This window comes from Rhinoraja longicauda, chromosome 20 (genome assembly GCF_053455715.1).
Source record: "Rhinoraja longicauda isolate Sanriku21f chromosome 20, sRhiLon1.1, whole genome shotgun sequence".
NCBI classification, from domain to species: domain Eukaryota; kingdom Metazoa; phylum Chordata; class Chondrichthyes; order Rajiformes; family Arhynchobatidae; genus Rhinoraja; species Rhinoraja longicauda.
The window spans coordinates 22,540,402-22,559,999 of record NC_135972.1 but is presented as its reverse complement, the minus strand read 5'-3'; the positions used below and the strand labels follow the sequence as shown (position 1 = coordinate 22,559,999).

At 45.1% G+C, this 19,598-nt stretch overlaps 1 protein-coding gene and 1 long non-coding RNA gene across 2 annotated transcripts; one reads left to right on the top strand and one right to left on the bottom strand.

The window, feature by feature from the left end:
* Nucleotides 1-1,787: 1,787 nt before the first annotated feature.
* Nucleotides 1,788-4,121, bottom strand: LOC144603648 (protein BTG1-like). The gene is made up of 2 exons (XM_078417201.1): nucleotides 3,709-4,121; nucleotides 1,788-2,914 (listed from the first exon to the last, which is right to left on the bottom strand). Exons 1-2 carry the CDS (start codon nucleotides 3,851-3,853, stop codon nucleotides 2,532-2,534), a joined length of 528 nt encoding a protein of 175 aa, XP_078273327.1. The 5' UTR covers nucleotides 3,854-4,121; the 3' UTR covers nucleotides 1,788-2,531.
* LOC144603649 (uncharacterized) lies at nucleotides 2,530-14,450 on the top strand. The gene is made up of 3 exons (XR_013548650.1): nucleotides 2,530-3,217; nucleotides 3,465-3,601; nucleotides 13,131-14,450. It is a non-coding gene; the product is annotated as an uncharacterized LOC144603649 (long non-coding RNA).
* Nucleotides 14,451-19,598: the final 5,148 nt, after the last annotated feature.

Below are 19,598 nucleotides of genomic sequence, written 5' to 3'. Positions count from 1 at the left end.
AATCTAAACAAAGTCATTTACCGAAGCTTTCATGGTTCTCTGTAAAAAATACCTGTATAGGCGATTTTATTACATTTGAGCAGTTAGAGGTCACGTGGAAATATTTCTGCTTGTAAATTGTGGTGTTGATGTATAATTAATGCACTTTCTAATCAAAGCTTTTCACATTCTGGCTAGATTGTACTTTACAAACTCCAACAAAGAAAGCATCTTAAGTAGCAATTGTCTTGTGCTCTTCAGTTCCCCTAGACACAAAACCCTTTTCATGAGACTTGCTTCAAATCAAGATGTAAATGAAATGTAAATAAACGATGCTGATACAGACTATATTGTGGCCTTGTTTCTATTTTTAAATGAAAAAATGGTATGCTAAATATACTTTACGAAATAAATGTTCTTACTTGCATAGTTGAGCTTGCAATATTGTCTCCTCTACTGTGCAAATATTTAACTGAATAGCAGAACAGACTCAAGAGTATAAATGTTCACACTTCTTCCTAAATTTCAACAGTTGGTGAAAACGTACTTGTATTTCATATGCAAGACTAATGCTTATTCCCTGGTGCCTGTTAACCCAAGACTCAAAATGGAAAATAGTATCTCATTATAGGCGTGTAAATCCCTGCCTAAAAGCATCTCATCTTTCCACGATCAATTAAAATATATACCACTACATAGAAAAACCTGGCGTAATGAATCGCAGCAAGGAATATTCTGCTACTCGCCGATTTACTCCAGCATTTTGTGTCTCTTTTTGTGAAGGCATATTCCCTGCCACGCTATCCCTCAAATCCTTCTTTTAGGTTAACCAAAAAATCTTTTGAAAACTTACCTGTAGCCGCCACAGAAAAAGATGATTAATGTGTATACCCGAGCTGCTCCAGGTTTGGTCAGAGAAAAGGGATCGATATCCAGTCATAGGAAAGTGCGGGGAACTCAATGAAGTGCCAGTATCAATCAACGCCATTTTACGATGCAATGGATCATTAATGCCCAAGGAGATGTGAAATGTGATCTTGTATGTCATGCATGTGTTTACAAGACAGGAAAGGATATCCAAGTTGTTGAGGGAAGAACTGGAAGGCGCAGATCATCAATGGTCAGTCCTCAGCTAATAATCAGACCATTTCTGGCACTGAGGAAGCCGTGGCAAGACCCAACATGTTGAGACTTGCCTACTTCAAAGGTTGATCTTCACAGCATTCAGTGCAAACACATCCAAAAGGGGGTGGGAGCAACAGCTGAATACCCCAAGATCCAAGCCAACCGAAAATACAGATCACACCCTGTGATACTCAACTCCTAACCTTGTTTTTGTAAACTTTCGGGACGATCAGAAGTTTATTACATTCAGGCCATCAATCCATTCAAAGGTGAAGGTGTGGAATTCTCTGCCTCAAAAGGCAGTGGAGGCCAGTTCGTTGGATGCTTTCAAGAGAGCTGGATAGAGCTCTTAAGGATAGCGGAGTGAGGGGGTATGGGGAGAAGGCAGGAACGGGGTACTGATTGAGAGTGATCAGCCATGATCGCATTGAATGGCGGTGCTGGCTCGAAGGGCTGAATGGCCTACTCCTGCACCTATTGTCTAACCAAATCCAAGCACTCTACATAAGCCGAGCTGGCCACAGTTCCCTAAATAAACTTGCTGAATGTACCACAGTTTGAAACATTTCATTAGCTGGGACTGTGACCAATTCAGTATATTCATGTAGAATGTGTGCAAGGGAACATGCTATAAACACTCCCCCATTCCAAAACCAAACAGAGGCCAAATCTTTGTTTCTTGTTAAAATGGCAAGATAGGAAACATTTTATTGCAATAGAAGACAAAAAATTTCTCTTGCAAAATAGAAATCTGTACAACTTTCGCCACAATCAATATACATGAACTGTACAAATTTACAGCAGTTCATAATTTAGCAAATATCAAGAGATGGTGAAAATAGAATTCACAAATTCGACATTTGTGAAACTGCCTGGTCAGAGGATGAGAAACAACAGTCTGCATCCACTTCACTGTAACAGTGCTTAAAAACAAGACCCTAGGCTAGTAATGTACAGATATTTCAAAGGGTAGTCAAACATTAAAGAGCAGTTGGCTCTTGTAGCTTTACAAAGGCTGTTAAACCCAATCCGAAGAGCAAGTAGCACCCCCAACCTCAATTTCCTTTTTAAGTACTTTAAAAAGCAAATTGCCAAGTGTCAAAATATTACTGATGAGTTAAGGGGGCAAACAGTTGGCAGTGATCAATTCCCCTTCTGTCAATAGATAATTATATATGATAGATAATTTGGTCTGGATTTGGTAAACTGCTGGAAATGGTCGCCGTGTGCCTTAATATTGAAAAGACAGCCTGTGAGAGCTACACAGCTTCTCCTTAACATTTAAGAGGTGCAAAGAGCTTCAAAACAAAGCCCATTGTGGGTCTTGAGAAGCCCGACTCCTTTCCTTCCCTCCCTCGCAAATCAAATTTCCCCCATCCCCTGGCCATTGGCAAATGCAGCCCCCTTTTTTTTTTACGTTTGGTGAACTAGCTAGATACGGTCATCATGCTGTACGTTTTGCAAGGAGCGGTTCTACTCATCAACAACTCGCCCTTGCAACTTGTCCGGCTGCCTTCGACCATGGGCACGGGCGAGCCGGCCCCCAGGTGTAGGTGGTGGCTGTGGACGATGGGCTGCGCCTCGTACAGCACGCAGATGGAACCGTCTTCGCCGATTCGGTAGGACACTTCGTAGGGATCGACCCAGAGCGTGAGCTCGCTGGGCAGCAGTTCGTAAACCTGCTCGTTGCTCAGCCCGATCCTGTTGGCCGCCTTCCAGATGATGGGGTCCATTTTATGGTTGATCCGGATGCACCGGTAGCCGGAGCCTTTGCACGGTTTGTCGGGGAACCAGTGGTGTCTATAGTGTTCTGTTACAACAAAAAAAACAAGGGCGAATCATTGCTTAAATTATTTTTTTAATGATCTCCTTTTAATGATGCCGCTTCCAACAAAAGTTTTGCCTTCTTAACAGTGCAAAAATAATCGATCAAAGCAGTAACACTGCTTTTTATTCGGCAGGACCCGACTTTTTACAATTTAATTGTAATTTGACTTTCACGCTTTCATTCTACATTTGTAGGGAACTTCGCTGTTGCATTTTGTAGGGATTTTTTTAGGAAAAAGCGATCGCTTGCAATGGGGGCAAATGTATATTTTGCATCGCTTTGCAGGTAAGTGTATATTTTTATTCTTTAAAATGCCGAGGATTTTGCAAGCGAAGAGATTGGTTGCAGTAAATGGGGGCTTGCATCGCTTTGCAAGCAAATTGTTTTTATTAATAAAATGAATCGCCGTGGATTTTGCCATCTAAACGCGCTTGGTTGCAAGTAAATGAATTTGCATGGGTTTGTAGCCAAGTTGATATATTTTTTTAAAGATTCGGCGTGGATTTTGCCAACTTAAAATGTTTGTTTGCAGGAAACGGGAGTTTGCATCATTTTTGCACCGAGAGTGTAGGAGGAAGATAAATAAATAAAGCAAGCGAAAGGCGAAGTCGCACGCACGCACTTTGTTCCAGAGCCGATGCCGATGATGAATGGGGGACATTGTTCCAGGTAGCGGGGCGAGCGCCGGGCGCGCGCCCCCGTGGGGTCCCGGGCAACGGCCGCGCGCGCGCCCCCACCCCCCCCCACCACTCATGCGCGCCCCCGCGCACACTCACCCGCCAGCAGGTCCTGCAGCGACTGGCAGAAGGACTGTAGCTGCCGCTCCTCCACCTTGGCCTTGGTCTGCAGAAGCTTGCAGATAAAGCCCACCGCCGCGCTGATCTCCGGCTTCATGTCGGCCCAAGCGCCCAAAACGTACATTTGAGGTAAAAAAATCCCGGGACGAAAAAAAAATCAACGGAAGTTATTGTTGTGAGGAAACAAGTCGGGGGAAAACGTCGTCCAGTAGCGCCTCGTTGTTTCTCTGTTCTCTTTTAACGATATGGGGAAGGAAATTTGTCGAGTCTGGCGCGATGTTGTCGAGCCTTTGTCGGACGGTGTGTGAGTCAGCGCTGTTCGGGGACGGGGACGACCACGTCCCTTCACTCGACTCCACCGCCAAACGGGACGCGGCCCTCCGGGGAAGTGCCTTTTATAGGGGCTTGGCAACGGGAAGTGACGTTCCATACCGCGGGGGGAGGGGTTGGGGAGCAGTGACGTCAGCGCCCGTGTGGGAAGCGCTGACGTAATTCTCTCTCTCGCCTGTCAACAAGCTGAGTGCGCGTGCGCGGGGAATGGAAGGAGGGGATGGGGAAGGTCACGTGATGTGGGGAGATGTCTGCAGAGACAACATAAAGCTCGTGGATCCTTCCTCATGCAGTGGATGGAGAAGTTCACAAGTCATAGACTAGAGATACAGCGCGGAAACAGGTCCTTCGGCCCACCAAGTCCGACCGACCAGCAATCAGTACACTAGCATCATCCTACACACTAGGGACAATTTACAAATTTTACCAATGCCTATTAAACTTACAAACCTGTTTGTCTTTGGGGCGTTGGGGGAAAATGGAAAAAACCCACGGTCACAGAGAGAATGTACAATCTCCGTGCAGACAGCACCTGTAGAGAGGGTCGAACATGGGTGCACTGCTGCCCCACTGTGCCGCCCAAAGGAGCAAAATTAGGCCTTTCACCCACATTAAGTCTACTCTGCCAATCATTCTGGACTGACCTATCTTTCCCTCCCATTCTCCTGCCTTCTCCCCTATAACCCTTGACACCCTTACTAATCCAGAATCTGTCAGTCTCCGCCTTAAAAATACCCAATGACTTGGCCTCCATAGCCGTCTGCAGCAATCCATACTCCAATACGTTACAATGGGGGGTGAAGGGAACCGAAGGGATGGAGATGCAGAGCCATATCGTCATACAGCATCAAAACAGGCCCCTCAGCCCAACTTGCCTTTGCTGACCATGATCTACATTAGTCCCACCTGCCCATGTTTTGCCCTCTACACCTTTCCTATCTATGTACCTGTCCAAATGTCTTTTAGATGTTAGTATAGTACCTGCATCAACCATCTCCTCTGGCAGCTCGTTCCATACACCTACCATCCTGCACTGAAAGTACCCTCAGGAATTATATGGGCTTTAAACAAGTTGAGATTCAGATTAGAATATTGTCTTATATGCCAACGTGCAATGAAATTCCTAGTTCACGTGAAGCTACCACAGTCAACATTCGCCGCAACAACAAATACAATCAACTCAATAACAGCAGAATGGTGCAAAGTTTGTAGTGCAAACTGAAGTAGTACAAAAAAATACTAAAATGCGATCATGGAATAACCAAATGAGGTAGAGTCTAAAGAAAGGTCCTAACGTAAAATGTCACCTATCCAGAGTCTGAAAATGGGTCCTGACCCAAAACGTCACTTGTCCATGTCCTCCAGAGATGCTGCCTGATGAGTTACTCCAGCCCCCTTTTTTTTTGAGGTAGAGTTAAGAGCAGATACAAGGAATTGAAGGTGCCGATTTACAAAAAAGTCACAAAGTGCTAAAGTAACTCATCAGGCTATGGAGAGGTGATGTTTCGAGTTGGAACCCTTCTTCAGACTGAAGCTTGACCAGACTGAGGAAGGATCCTGACCCGAAATGTAACAATAGACAATAGACAATAGGTGCAGGAGTAGGCCATTCAGCCCTTCGAGCCAGCACCGCCATTCAATGCGATCATGGCTGATCACTCTCAATCAGTACCCCGTTCCTGCCTTCTCCCCATACCCCCTCACTCCGCTATCCTTAAGAGCTCTATCCAGCTCTCTCTTGAAAGCATCCACCGAACTGGCCTCCACTGCCTTCTGAGGCAGAGAATTCCACACCTTCACCACTCTCTGACTGAAAAAGTTCTTCCTCATCTCCGTTCTAAATGGCCTACCCCTTATTCTTAAACTGTGGCCCCTTGTTCTGGACTCCCCCAACATTGGGAACATGTTTCCTGCCTCTAATGTGTCCAATCCCCTAATTATCTTATATGTTTCAATAAGATCCCCCCTCATCCTTCTAAATTCCAGTGTATACAAGCCTAATTGCTCCAGCCTTTCAACATACGACAGTCCCGCCATTCCGGGAATCAATCTAGTGAACCTACGCTGCACGCCCTCAATAGCAAGAATATCCTTCCTCAAATTTGGAGACCAAAACTGCACACAGTACTCCAGGTGCGGTCTCACCAGGGCCCGGTACAACTGTAGAAGGACCTCTTTGCTCCTATACTCAACTCCTCTTGTTACGAAAGGAAAGGTGTAGAGGGCAAAACATGGGCAGGTGGGACTAATGTAGATCATGGTCAGCAAAGGCAAGTTGGGCTGAGGGGCCTGTTTTGATGCTGTATGACGATATGGCTCTGCATCTCCATCCCTTCGGTTCCCTTCACCCCCCATTGTAACGTATTGGAGTATGGAACATTCCATTGGCTTTCTTCACTGCCTGCTGTACCTGCATGCTTCCTTTCAGTGACTGATGCACTAGGACACCCAGATCTCGTTGAACATCCCCTCTTCCTATCTTGACACCATTCAGATAATAATCTGCCTTTCTATTCTTACTTCCAAAGTGAATAACCTCACACTTATCTACATTAAACTGCATCTGCCATGTATCCGCCCACTCACACAACCTGTCCAAGTCACCCTGCAGCCTTATTGCATCTTCCTCACAATTCACACTACCCCCCAGCTTAGTATCATCTGCAAATTTGCTAATGGCACTTTTAATTTGTTAATGGTACTTTTAATCCCTTCATCTAAGTCATCCATCCTTTTTCTCCAGAGATGCTGCCTGACCCGCTGAGTTACTCCAGCACTTTGTGTCTGTCTTTACAATCTAGAGACTGGGAGGAGGAGGAAAGAAAGGAGGTCAGTAATAGGATGGGTGGATGACAGGAGATATTCAATAACAAGGTGAATAGTGGTGCATGGTATAGGAATGATAACAAGGCAAGGAACTGAAAATGTGTCAGGAGTGTAAAAGAGAGAGGCAGAACCATTATCTCCAAACGTAGTCTCAAATGGCTGAGTAACGGATGAGGTGTTATCTTTTTTAAATTTCACCATTCACAGGATGGAATATTCACTGGCAAGGGTGCATTTATTCTGCATCCTGAATTACTTAAGTAGTCAATTACATTAGTGGTTCTGAAGGCTCACACAAGTCTGACTGTGTATGGGGATGGCAACTTTCCTTCCCTGAAGGAGATTACTGAGCCAGAGGATTCTTATAATAATCCATTGATTTCACAGTTGTATTTTATTGATCAGGCAGTATCCTCCAGCAGTGTGTTTCTTAATCAAGATTCCAGCATCTGCAGTCTCTTATGCCTCTATTATATTTATTGCGACCAGCGCTTTAATTACGGATTTAATTACCTGAATTTACATTTCCGAGCTGAAACATTCCTTATATGCCGAGATTCATACAAGCTTGACTGTGTGTGGGGATGGCAAATTTGCATACCTGAAGGGGATTACTAAAACAGATGATTCTTACAATAATACATGGATTCCAGAGCTGTATTTATTGATCAGGCTGCAAGAGCATTAGCGACTGAGGAAAAGGGACCTGGTATTTGTGTATTGGTGGGTGCACCAGAGCATTCTGAAAATGGCTCCCAGTCTCCTCAAAATACTGTATGTTGGAAGGAACTGCAGATGCTGGTTTAAACCGATGATAGACACAAAGTGCTGGGGTAAAGCAGCGGGACAGGCAGCATCACTGGATAGAAGGAATGAAAAGAAGGCCTGAAGAAGGGTCTCGACCCGAAACGTCACCCATTCCTTCTATCCAGAGATGGTGCCTGTCCTGCTGAGTTACCCCCAGCATTTTGTGTTTATCTCCTCAAAGTCCTTTTCAGTGTAGTTCACTCACTTTGCAAATCCATATCATTGTGCATAAGAGGGGAGATTTGTAAAGCGTAGTGAAGCTTAAGTCATTTGTACTTTGCGTGCAACTTTCCAGCAACTTTCCTCGATCTCTCATTAGTACTGAGCGAAAAGGACATATTTTACCCTTGTTTATCACTACATCCCACCTCCACCATGCTGAAGTCAGCAGCTTCATCACGAGGTCAGTGCTGTTTTGCACCATTTTATTTTCTGGCCAGCTCAAGACCACAAATAACCCAGACATTGGAATCCAAGGAGCACTAATCCAGACAACCAATATTTATAAATAACCTCCGCCCTGAACACGTGCAGGAGGTGCAGGGTGCGGGGATTTTTAGGATGGGGTTTAACAAGCAACATGAATGTATTTGAATTTTCAGACAGCCTTCAATAAGATCTGAGACGGGAGTTTGCTTAACGAGGTTAGAGCGCATGCAATTGGGAGTAATATGTTGAGGCACAAGCAACCGCAGGTGCTGGTTTACAACTATACAAGCTCAAGGGGCTGGAGTAAATCAACGGGTCAGGCAGCATCTCTGGAGAACATGGATAAGTGACGGTTTGGATCAGGATCCTTCTTCAGACTGATTATTATGGTGTTGGGGAGTGGGGCAAGAAAGCTGGAAGATAGGACTGGCAGGACAAAGCCTGGCAAATGATAGGTGGATACAGATGAGGAAGGAGAGGCGGGGGGGGGGGGGGTTGCTGACAAAGGCCAGAGGTGAAAAGACAAAAAGTGTGAGATTAGGATAGAATGTGTTCATATCCCGACATGGATTGAGAATTAATCCTTTCGTCTCACAGCTTTTGTCTTTTCAGGTCTGGCCTTTGTCCACCAATGGCCTATCCTCAAAACCAACAACCCTCCTCACCTACATTAGCCTGTTACCGGCCAGGCTTTGTACCCCTCCTTCTCTCTTCCATCTTTCTCCCCTCCTACCACAATCAGTCTGCAGAAGGGTCCCAACCCATGCTCTCCAGAGATGCTGCCTGACTTGCTGAATTACTCTAGAGTCATACAGCCCTTCTCCCAACTTCCCCATACTGACCAACATGCCCCATCTACACTAGTCACATCTGCCCGCCCTTGGCCCATTTCCCTCTAACCCTTCCCTATCCATGTACCTGTCCAAATGTGTCTTAAGCATTGCGATAGTACCTGCCACAACTCCCTCCTCCGGCAGCTCGTTCCATGTACCCACCACCCTTTGTATAAAACGTTACCCCTCAGGTTCCTATTAAATCATTCCTATTCAATCAATCATGTCCTCTGGTAGAAGGATGAGAGGGGATCTTATAGAAACGTACAATTCTTCAGGGATTGGACAGGCTAGATGCAGGAAAAATGTTCCCGATTGTTGGGGGAGTCCAGAACCAGAGGTCAGTTTAAGAATAAGGGGTAGGCCATTTAGGACTGAGATGAGGAAAACCAGAGAGTTGTGAATCTGTGGAATTCTCTGCCACAGAAGGTAGTGGAGGCCAATTCACTGGATGTTTTCAAGAGAGAGTTAGATATAGCTCTTAGGGCTAAAGGAATCAAGGGATATGGGGAAAGGCAAGAACAGGGTACTGATTTTGGATGATCAGCCATCATCATATTGAATGGCGGTGCTGGCTCAAAGAGCCGAATGGCTTACTCCTGCACCTATTTTCTATGTTTCTATCTTTCTCGATTCCCCTTCTGTGGGCAAAAGACTGTGCATTTACCCTATCTCTTCCTCTCATGATTTTGGATACCTCTATAAGATCACCCCTAACCCTCTTAAGAGGATTCAGTGTGAAATATTCTTTGTTATCATCACTTTGAGGGTGGCACAGTAGTGCGACGGTAGAGTGCTGCCTTACAGCACCAGAGACCCTGGTTCAATCCTGACTGCGGATGCTGTCTGTCGGTGCTCCGGCTTCCTCCCGCACTCCAAAGACATACAGGTTTGAAGGTAAATTGGCTTCGGTAAGTTTTTTAAAATGTCCTTAGTGTGTGTAGGTTAACATACGGGATGATCGCTAGTCAGCGTGGCTTTGGTGGGGGAAGGGCCTGTTTCTGCACTGTATCACTGAAGTCAAAAGTCTCTCTGAAGCACCTTGGGAAATCTTGCAATGTCAAGGACACTATAAACGCATGCTGTTGTACAGGGAGAAGGGTGGAAGCTCGCTCAACACACTCTCCTGGTAATCCACAATTTGGACAATTCACCATTTGGCTCACTTCCTCTTCGTTGTTTGCTGCAGTTTTGTTTCTTTTAGACAGGAACTCGTTGTTTGTCCCATTAACTCAAAGCACCAGATACGACTTTGTGTCAAAATGAATGAGTAACTTAAAATAACCGTTCTTTCACCTTGTGCTAAGAACAAGCCATGGGCAAGCAGGGAGGTCCAGAGTTCCATTTCAGGAGCACCGGAGCTGCAAGGCTGGATGTTTGAAAGAGTAGATAGGTGGATAAGCATTGTTCGTTACTCTCTTCATTAACAGTAGATTGAAGATCACCAAAGATTGCGACACAAAAACATGCAAACTCCACCACCTAGAAAGACAATGTAGTTGAGACAGGTACCAGAGCAACATTTAAAAGGACATTCGGACAGGTATGTGGGTAGGAAAGGTTTAGAGGGATATGGGCCAAACGCGGGCTGGTGGGACTAATGTAGATTGGGCATCTTGGTCGGCTGGGCAAGTTGAGCTGAAGAAGGGTCTCGACCCGAAACATCCTCTTTTCCTTTTCTCCAGAGATGCTGCCTGACCTGCTGAGTTACTCCAGCATTTTGTGTCTGTCTTCAGTGTAAACCAGCATCTGCAGTTCCTTCCTACACATTGAGCCAAAGGGCCTGTTTCCTTGCTGTATGACTCTATGACAAAGGCAGCAGGGAAAATGACCACTTGTAGTCGCATATAATCTCACTGCGACCTATGTTACCGTTTCTACATCATCATGAGTCTTCACCCCAGCACCGTGACATATCCCTGTTAGATGGATTTTGACGGTTCAAGAAGGCGGCTCACCTCATTTTCTTACAGATAATTAAGGACTGGTAACAAATGGCAGACTTACCAGTAGTGCGTTATTCCATAAAATAAATGTTAAAAATAAACTCACTCCCAGACTTTTACAAAAGTTTGATCCTTTTTAACGGTCCCATACATACACTTTCTTGGGAAAGATTTGAAAGGAACCTGATGGGCAAATTTTTTACACAGAGGGCAGTTGGTTTGTGGAACGAGCTGCCAGAGGAAGTGAAAGAGGTGAGTACATATAAAACATTGGAAAGACATTTGGAGAGGTACATGGATGGAAATGGTTTGGAGGGATATGGGTCAATTGGAGGTGTGGGATTAGCTCAGGTGGACAACTTGATCGGCATGGATCTAACCAATTCAAGTCTAACCATGCTGTACATTTGCAGAACAGATTTGTCGTGTCCAGATCCATCATTGTTTGTTACCACATGGAATAAGGGTCAGCACTTAATAATTAACCAGACTGAGGAAAGTTCCCGACCCAAAACATCGTCTATCCTTGTTCTCCAGAGAGAGGATGGCACGGTGGAGCAGCAGCAGAGTTGTTGCCTTACAACGCCAGAGACCTGGGTTCGATCCTGACTACGGGTGCTGTCTGTATGGAGTTTGTATGTTCTCCCCGTGTCCGCGTGGGTTTTCTCTGGGCACTCCGGTTTCCTCCCACATCCCAAAGACGTACATGTTTGTAGGTTAATTGGCTTTGGTAAAAATATAAATTGTTCCCAGTGTTTGCAGGATAGGGCTATTGTACAGGGGTCGCTGGTCGGCGCGGACACGGCGGGCCAAAGGGCCTGTTTCCGTGGTGTACCTCTAAACTAAACTAAACTAAACTAAAGATGTTGTGTAACCCTCTGAGTTACTCCAGCACTATTTTTTTGTAAACCAGCATCTGCAGTTCTTGTGTCTAACAAATAAACTAATAGGTTCCACTATTCTTTCTCTTTAAAGGATAGAGAAATCGTCTAACAGATGAAAACTTTGAAGGTTTTCCCATGCTTGGAAATAATTTCTCCTTCTCACGCACACTATCGCATCTTATATATCAGTTCTTCCTTCATTGTTGACTGCCAAATTGCTGCATGACAGTGTTAACAGCATTCTGGGAAACCTTGCAGCATGTTGGCATAAAGAAATACTTCTTTATTTTCACTGGGGCAGTTAGAAATAGGGAAGAAGTGATGGAATCCCCAGCGACAGTACATCCCGTGAATAAATAAAGGAAGGAACACAGAGGTTTGTGTTTCATAAAACCTCAATAGTAGGTCAATAGTAGCAGTCCCTCTGGTGGCATAGGATTGCATCATGGCCTGGTACGGCAGTTCCAATGCACAGGAATGCAAGAGGCCGCAGTGAGTGGTGGACACAGCCCGGTTCATCAATGGAACAGCCCCCACCCTCTCCATCAAAAGCATCAGATTGATGAAGAAGGGTCCTGCCCCGAAACATCACCTGTCCATTCGCTTCCCAGCGGCTGCCTATCTGACTATCTGAGTACCTCCAACATTCTGTGTGCAGTTTGCATGTTCTTCCCATGATTGCGTGGGTTTCCGGCAGGTGCTCAGGTTTCCTCCCACATCCCAAAGACATGAGGGGTTGTCGGTCAATCAATGACACGCATTTGCTCAAGAATTAGAAATGTTATGTCACCGTTATAGAAGGCAGCCAAAAGTTGGTTGAGGATATAAATAGTTTTAAGAAGCTTCTAAAAGGAACAAGGATGAAAGGCGATAGTTAAAAAAAAACAAAAGGCTTGACATTTTCCAAGACTTCTGGAAGTCCAAAAGCATGTGACCAATGATGTATTTAGGAAATTCATTGATGTTGGTATTGGTTTATTGGAGTCATGTGTACCAAAGTACAGTGAAAAACTTTGTGTGCTATCAAGTCAAATCATAAATCAAGACACAAAGTGCTGGAGTAACTCAGTGAGTCAGGTGGCATCTCTGGAGAACAGGGATAGGTGCTGCCTGACCCACTGAGTTACTCCAGCACTTTGTGTTCTTTCGGTGCTGGCTCGAAGGGCTGAATGGCCTACTCCTGCACCTATTGTCTATTGTCTATTGTAAATCAGTTTCTGCAGTTCCTTGTTTCGACAAATCATAAATCATCCAGTATAACAAATGCCGCACTTAATTTATTCGCATGGAAGTTTCTTTTTTTGTAATCTTTTTTTCTTTTTCTTGCTTGCTTTCTTTTTCTTTAGACTTTGGAGATACAGCGTGGAAACAGGTCCTTTGGCCCACCAAGTCCGCACTGACAAGCAATCACCCCGTACACTAGCACTATCCTACACACTAGGGACAATTTACAGAAGCCAACTAACCTACAAACCTGCACGTTGTAAGATTTGAGAAGTTTTCCCTCATTTGGAAAGCAACACAATACCAAAAAACTGCAGTTTGGACATTTTAAACGGGAGACTGGGGCTGATAGCGGAGAAAGGCTGCGGTCAGATTAACAAAGGATGTCACAATCCGTGGGTCCTAAAATGGCCGCAGGACCTCGTGACCAGCCACAAAAGGTAAAAACCTTACATCCCAGTCTCTAGGTTTTCTGCAAAGCCATGGCCAGAACAAAGGATGGGTATTGGCCATGCAGAAACCTACGAAACCAGGTCGGAGTCCAGACACTGGGGCGCTGACATCAGCATACTCACAATGCCCCAAGCCGACCTAAACAGTTCATCTCAGTGAGGGGGCACAATAGCCCATAGAAAACTACCTGGTAGGTGATGGGAAACCAGTTAACACCCATCACCTCACAATGAAATCCCAATTCACACCGTCTGGCCATCCCCGGTATCCCCGAACATAAGCGCAGATCAGAAGAAAACCTCATACATACCTTTTTGAACAAAGAGATTCCAAGATCTGGCGGGAGATAGGATGGGTCAGAAACAGTATAACTGGCCACTACTTTTGGGTGAAAAAGTTAAGTCGGAGGGGAGTCGGAACTGAGGGCAACTCGAGAAGAAAACCTGCAGGGAACGCAAGCAGGCAAGTTAAGACGGACACAGTCAAGAAGAAAGTCGGAAAGAAGAACGGATGCAAGAGAGAGGAACAGGCACGCAACTCGAGAAGAAATACTGCCAAACGAACAGCCAGTAACCCCAGTAATAGCCCCATGGTGAGCATGCACTCCAAATTCTACATATCCTGGACATAGTTTAGTGTAGAGGGGAGGGTGGTTGTGAATAAACGTTGGGTGTGTACTAAAATATGTGTTGGTCAAGGTTGCGATGCGTCGTGCGTTCCCCATCTTACAGTCGTGTATGTGTCCTGCAGAACTGTGTTTAAGAATTCATAAGTAAAAGGGTATTCGTGTATATGTTTTGTGGAACTGTATGTGTTTCAAGAATTCAGCGAAGAAGGTATTCGGATATATGTCTCGTGGAACTGTGTGCTTTTAAGTTTTCAGCGAAAAGGGGTATTCGGGTATATGTCTAGTGAACTGTGCGTTTTGTGATTAATAAATAAAAGATATCCATGTATTCGGTATGTGTATTATAGATATGTCTTATAGAACTGTATAAATATATTCATGGACAATAGTCCCAAGTGCTGAATAAAAGCCTTTTCATTTTAACCCTGGTTTTGAAATCTGGTCTGGTTGAATTTTTTCTGCACTATAAGAGCTCCTGCATCTAAGCCCAGTGTCTAGAACCGTAAGGGGTGAGTGGGTCGAACCACTCACGGGGAACCAGTGTGCACGGCCTGGTCAAGGGATCAGAGCAAGGCACGGGGACCTTAGGTCGGGCGAAAGCTCGGCGCAGAAACCCCTTACAACGTCTGGAGTGTGGGAGGAAACCGGAGCACCTGGAGAAAACCCACGCGGTCACAGGGAGAACATGCAAACTCTGTGCAGACAGCATCTGTCGTCTGGATAGAACGGGGGTCTCCAGCGCTGTAAGGCAGCAGCTCTACCCTTGCGCCCCTTGTTCCTTGTTCTTTATTTCTACAAATCATAAATCATATCATTAGTGTAGTTACTCTTCTAATATAACAAATGCAGCACTATTTGTGTAGATGTGTGTTTTTTTGTAATCCTTTTTACTTTTTCTTGTTTCATTTTTCATTTTCCCTGCTCTCCTGCTTTCCTCCATTGTTCTTTGTTTCTTTTTTTCTTGGTAGCTCAAAAAAAAAGAGAAGCTGCTGCAGGCATGGGCTGACAGCATAAGGAGGTTAGTTCTTGTTGTGGTTTCGTTATTACTCTAAGCAAGAATAATAATCATCCAAACCCATGCGCACGTAAGCGCCTCTAAAGCAGTACTCATAACGGATTGCCCCTTGGAAATAGGATTTTCAATGAAGGGGCTAACAAGTGCCCAGGACATTATTTCAAGAGTTTGCAATTAATTTTCCAATATTTTCAAGTTTCACACTCCAGGAGGTTGTATCTTGCAAATTAACACTTCACAGAGGCTGAAGATGAAAGCTATTTGCATATTTTATAAGACAACACATTTGCATTGCATGGACCTGCAGTTTTGTTGAGACAAGTAATGGAATAAAAACCCCCAGTACATCTGGCCCCATATCAGTCAGCCTCTGTGAAACGAAATTGGCGATTTATTGGCAAAATCTTCTGGCAGAGATGGAAATTGAAAGATGTTTTCAAATTTGTGGGTAGAAGGGATAAGGATGAAACAGCTATAACCAGCTGCATTGATGTGGCACATTTAACATCCAAGACGCTAGTGTAAAATATGACGGAATCAAGTGAAAATGATAGAAATAGGACATAGAACAGTCAGCACAAGGAAGACGAAGCGTGAGGCTATGAAAATTGTGCCATTACTGTGTTGAATGGTTTGGTGTTACCTGGTAATCATGGTGAAACAGCAGCATATGACCAAATCGCAAAGGTGTGTGACTCGAGGGTAATCTAGCTCCATGTCGGGACGCTGCTTCAGTGTGAAGGTAGATAGTAGCTCAGGACCGCTCTCTAGTTGGTGATAGAATATTTCCGTTGCCTGATAACAGCTGGGAAGAAACTGTCCCTGAATCTGGAGGTGTGCGTTTTCACACTTTACCTCTTGCCTGATGAGAGAGGGGAGAAGTGGGTGTGACTGGGATGAGACTCGTCCTTGATTAAGCTGGTTGCCTTGCCGAGGCACCATGAGGTGTAAATGGGGTCAATGTTAAGGGAGGTTGGTTTGTGTGATGGTCTGGGCTGCGTCCACGATTCTCTGCGATTTCTTGCAGTCTTGGATGCTACTGTTCTGCGTTTTTGCAGGAAAAGTCTCCTCACTTGGGTCACAGATGTTTGCCGCATCGATTCTGCAGCGTCACCCTCTCCAAGAATATCAAAATCTTATCCCAGCTGGACTACTTATCGAAAGTCCACCTAATATATTCCTATGTTTATGAGGCGTCGATGGTATATAACGTGATGCATCACATCAAAGACCATTAGCAGGAAATACCGACCAAATGACTCGAGCATGAGTTGGCCAAATCACACATCAATGCGAAAGCCCATGGAAAAGCGAGGAGTATTTCTCCCTGTTTTTCTTGTCAATATTTATCCATCAACCGACATCTCATGAAAACAGTCTTGTTTATTTCTCTGCTATGGAATAGGGGGTTACTGTATATAGATTGGCTGCTACATTCACTACACTACGGCACTGAAAGCACTAATGATCTAATTGGCCAAGAAGCCCTTGGGGATAGTTTGAGGTTGCAAAAGATGACATGAGTCACTTCCTGTGTAAAAACAGCAGTTCTAATTGTTATTTTTGTGACTGGTCGTGAAGAATGCTAACTTTACTACATTTCCCTTCTCTCAGATTTCAGTGTGTGGTATTTGCCCTGTCTTTACTATGATTATAACTTCATTTTTTAATGATGTTAGTAGCTCAGTGATATAAACCACTGCTATACCCAGGAGACATCTTGGCTGTCAGAATGGCCAGTGCGAAACAAGAATTGGCTTGAGCGAAGGTGGCGCAATAGTAGAGTAGCTGCCTTAAAGCGCCAGAGACCCAAGTTCGACCCCGACTACGGGTGCTGTCTGTATGGAGTTTGTAAGTTCTCCCCGTTACCTGCATGGGTTTTCTCCGGGAGCTCCAGTTTCCTCCTACACTTCAAAGACGGGTAGGGATGTAGGCTAATTGGCTTGGTAAAATGACAAATTTCCCATAGCGTGTGGGATTGTGTTAGAGTGCGGGGATCAATGGCTGGCGCCAACTTGGTGGGCCGAAGGTCCTGTTTCCGCGCTGTATCTCTAAACGAAACTAAACTAAAATGGTGTTCTCTCTCGATAACCAGGAAAGGTTTGGTCATCAGGTGTGAGGTGCTCTCGGGGCTGCTGTACTTGGCGCAGGTAAGAGCTGCCATCCGCTCTTCAGCCTCGGCGATCACTGTTGATCTGAGGGTCAAAGATGGACTGGGTCCCGCAGCAGGTCAAATTTACCCCCTGGTGCCAGCGCTCTGGAACTCCAGCCTGGCAGATCCATTCCCCGAGCCGACACCCGAGGCTGACTTTGTGGGCCGGAATCTCGGCTGCCCAGGTGGACCGTTCCGGTACCATTGGACTCCTCCTGGAGATCGTGACTTCTTGGTCCAGCAAAACCTACAGCCCAGAAAGGCTCTGGAATCAAGGATGCCGGAAAATCGGTGGTGGAATGGCCGGTGTAGCGCAAAACAGGTACGACTACCGCTTGTGCATGACATCAGGCCAGCCATAAGAAAGAGAATTTGCCGGTGTAAAGTAGGAATATACCTGCGGGAAATTCGTATCTAATGAAGTTGGCCTGGAGCACTAAGTGACAAGTGGTGGAAACTCAATTAAAATTCTGGAACATTTCTGAGATGTATTTGTAATTGTGATCATCTTGATTTCAGCCCAGTGGTATCATCCCATATTTTCAACGTGATCATTCCATGACGTACCCTTTCACTGCCTGGAGCTTGGGAGGAGCACAATTGCAGACAGCCCACGTACACCAAACAAAACAAAATCCCTTGTGTCCTTCTGCAAGATTACCTGGTGCAGATGAACAAAATTTGCAACGCCTAACATGAGAATTGCTACGTGTAATTTCTCAGGTGAGACGGTAGTGATCAGTGGTCATGGATTTAAGACAATAGGCAGAAGAGCTGGAAGAGAAGAGAAGGAGAATACATTAAATGTGTTTATTTATTGTTTAGTTTAGTTTATTGTCACGTGTACTGAGGTACAGTGAAAAGGACTTTGGCGTGTGCTAACCAGTCAGCGGAAAGACAATACATGATTACAATCAGGCCGTGCACAGTATACAGATACAAGATAAAGGTTATAACATTTAATGTAAGATAAAGTCCAGTAAAGTCTGATTAAAGATAGTCTCTAGTAATAACAGCTGGTAGGAAACAGTTCCTGAATCTGGAGGTGTGGATTTTTCACACTTCAGTTACTCTTGCGTAATGGGTGAGTGGAGAAGAGGGAGTGTCCGGGGTGAGACTGGTCCTTGACTCTGCTGGTGACCTTGCTGAGGCAACATGAAGAGGAGATGAAGACAGTGGAAGGGAGGTTGGTTTGTGTAACACAATTCCCTACGATTCCTTGCAGTCATGGATGGAGCTGTTCCGAAACCATTCTGTGTTGCATCCCATCACATTATGTTATTGTACTTGGAAATGAAGATGAAAGGGCTCACGATTTAGTGAGACCACACCTGGAGCACCTATAGCACTGTATGTAAAAATCAAAAGTGCTTTGGAATGACTTTAGACTTTTAGACTTCAATCTTTAGACTTTGCCGATACAGCGTGAAAACAGGGCCACGGCCCACCGAGCCCACGTCGACCAGCGACCACGCCGTACACTAGCACTATCCTACACATTAGGGACAATTTTACCAAAGTCAATTAACCAACAAACCTGTACGTCTTTGGAATGTGGGAGAAACGCCACGTGGTCACAGGGAGAACGTACAAACTCGATACAGACAGCACCTCTAGTCAGGATTGACAGCACGATACAGGCAGCATCTCTAGTCAGGATTGAAGCCGGGTTTCTGACACTGTCAGGCAGCAACTCTACTGCTGTGCCACTGTGCTACCCCTAAGGTCTAAGTTTTTTTTTTTTCTTGCGGTCTATTACAACTTGGCAGGTATACTCGCTACCCAATCTTTAAAATAAAATGAATACCATTCAATGTTTGCCCATCATTATCTGTAGATCTTTCTATGATCCTGGCTCGTGTTTATTTCTGTGGTGTCCTCTCGCTCCACGACTTAATACCCCTGCATTCCTCCAACTCTGGACTCTTTAGTACCTCCGTCCAGGCCCCAAAAAGTCTTTATTCCTTCTTCCTCCCTCCCTCCTGCTCCTCACTGCTGACGTGGATACTAATCAATCCCAGTTGCAGTCTGCCTTGTCTACCCGCATTCGGTCCCAGCAGATTGCCTCAGGTGGTGCAATGTTTGGCTGCTAGGCAACATAAAAAGCTCCTGGGGTCGCTGCCTGTGTGCAAACGGGATGCTACCCTCGCCTTCTCAGTAGGCAATTGGTGTCGTGACTCCCAGATTAAGCCCAAGGCAGTGAGTGGGAGTCTGAGAGACTGGGAGAAGTGAGTGCATTTGAGGCCACATTAAGTGCTCCCCGCGATATTGCAACACCTTTTACACCCGTCACTCCCTCCCAATGCACTTACTGGCAAGCAAGAAAAAAGCTTTTCACTGTA

What these genes read in the sequence shown, in the direction of transcription:
- LOC144603648 (XM_078417201.1), bottom strand. Translation starts at nt 3,853, where the DNA reads ATGTACGTTTTGGGCGCTTGGGCCGACATGAAGCCGGAGATCAGCGCG. An exon ending in GCTGCAGGACCTGCTGGCGG is followed by an intron (nt 2,915 to 3,708) that starts GTGAGTGTGCGC and finishes TTGTTGTAACAG; the next exon opens with AACACTATAGACACCACTGG.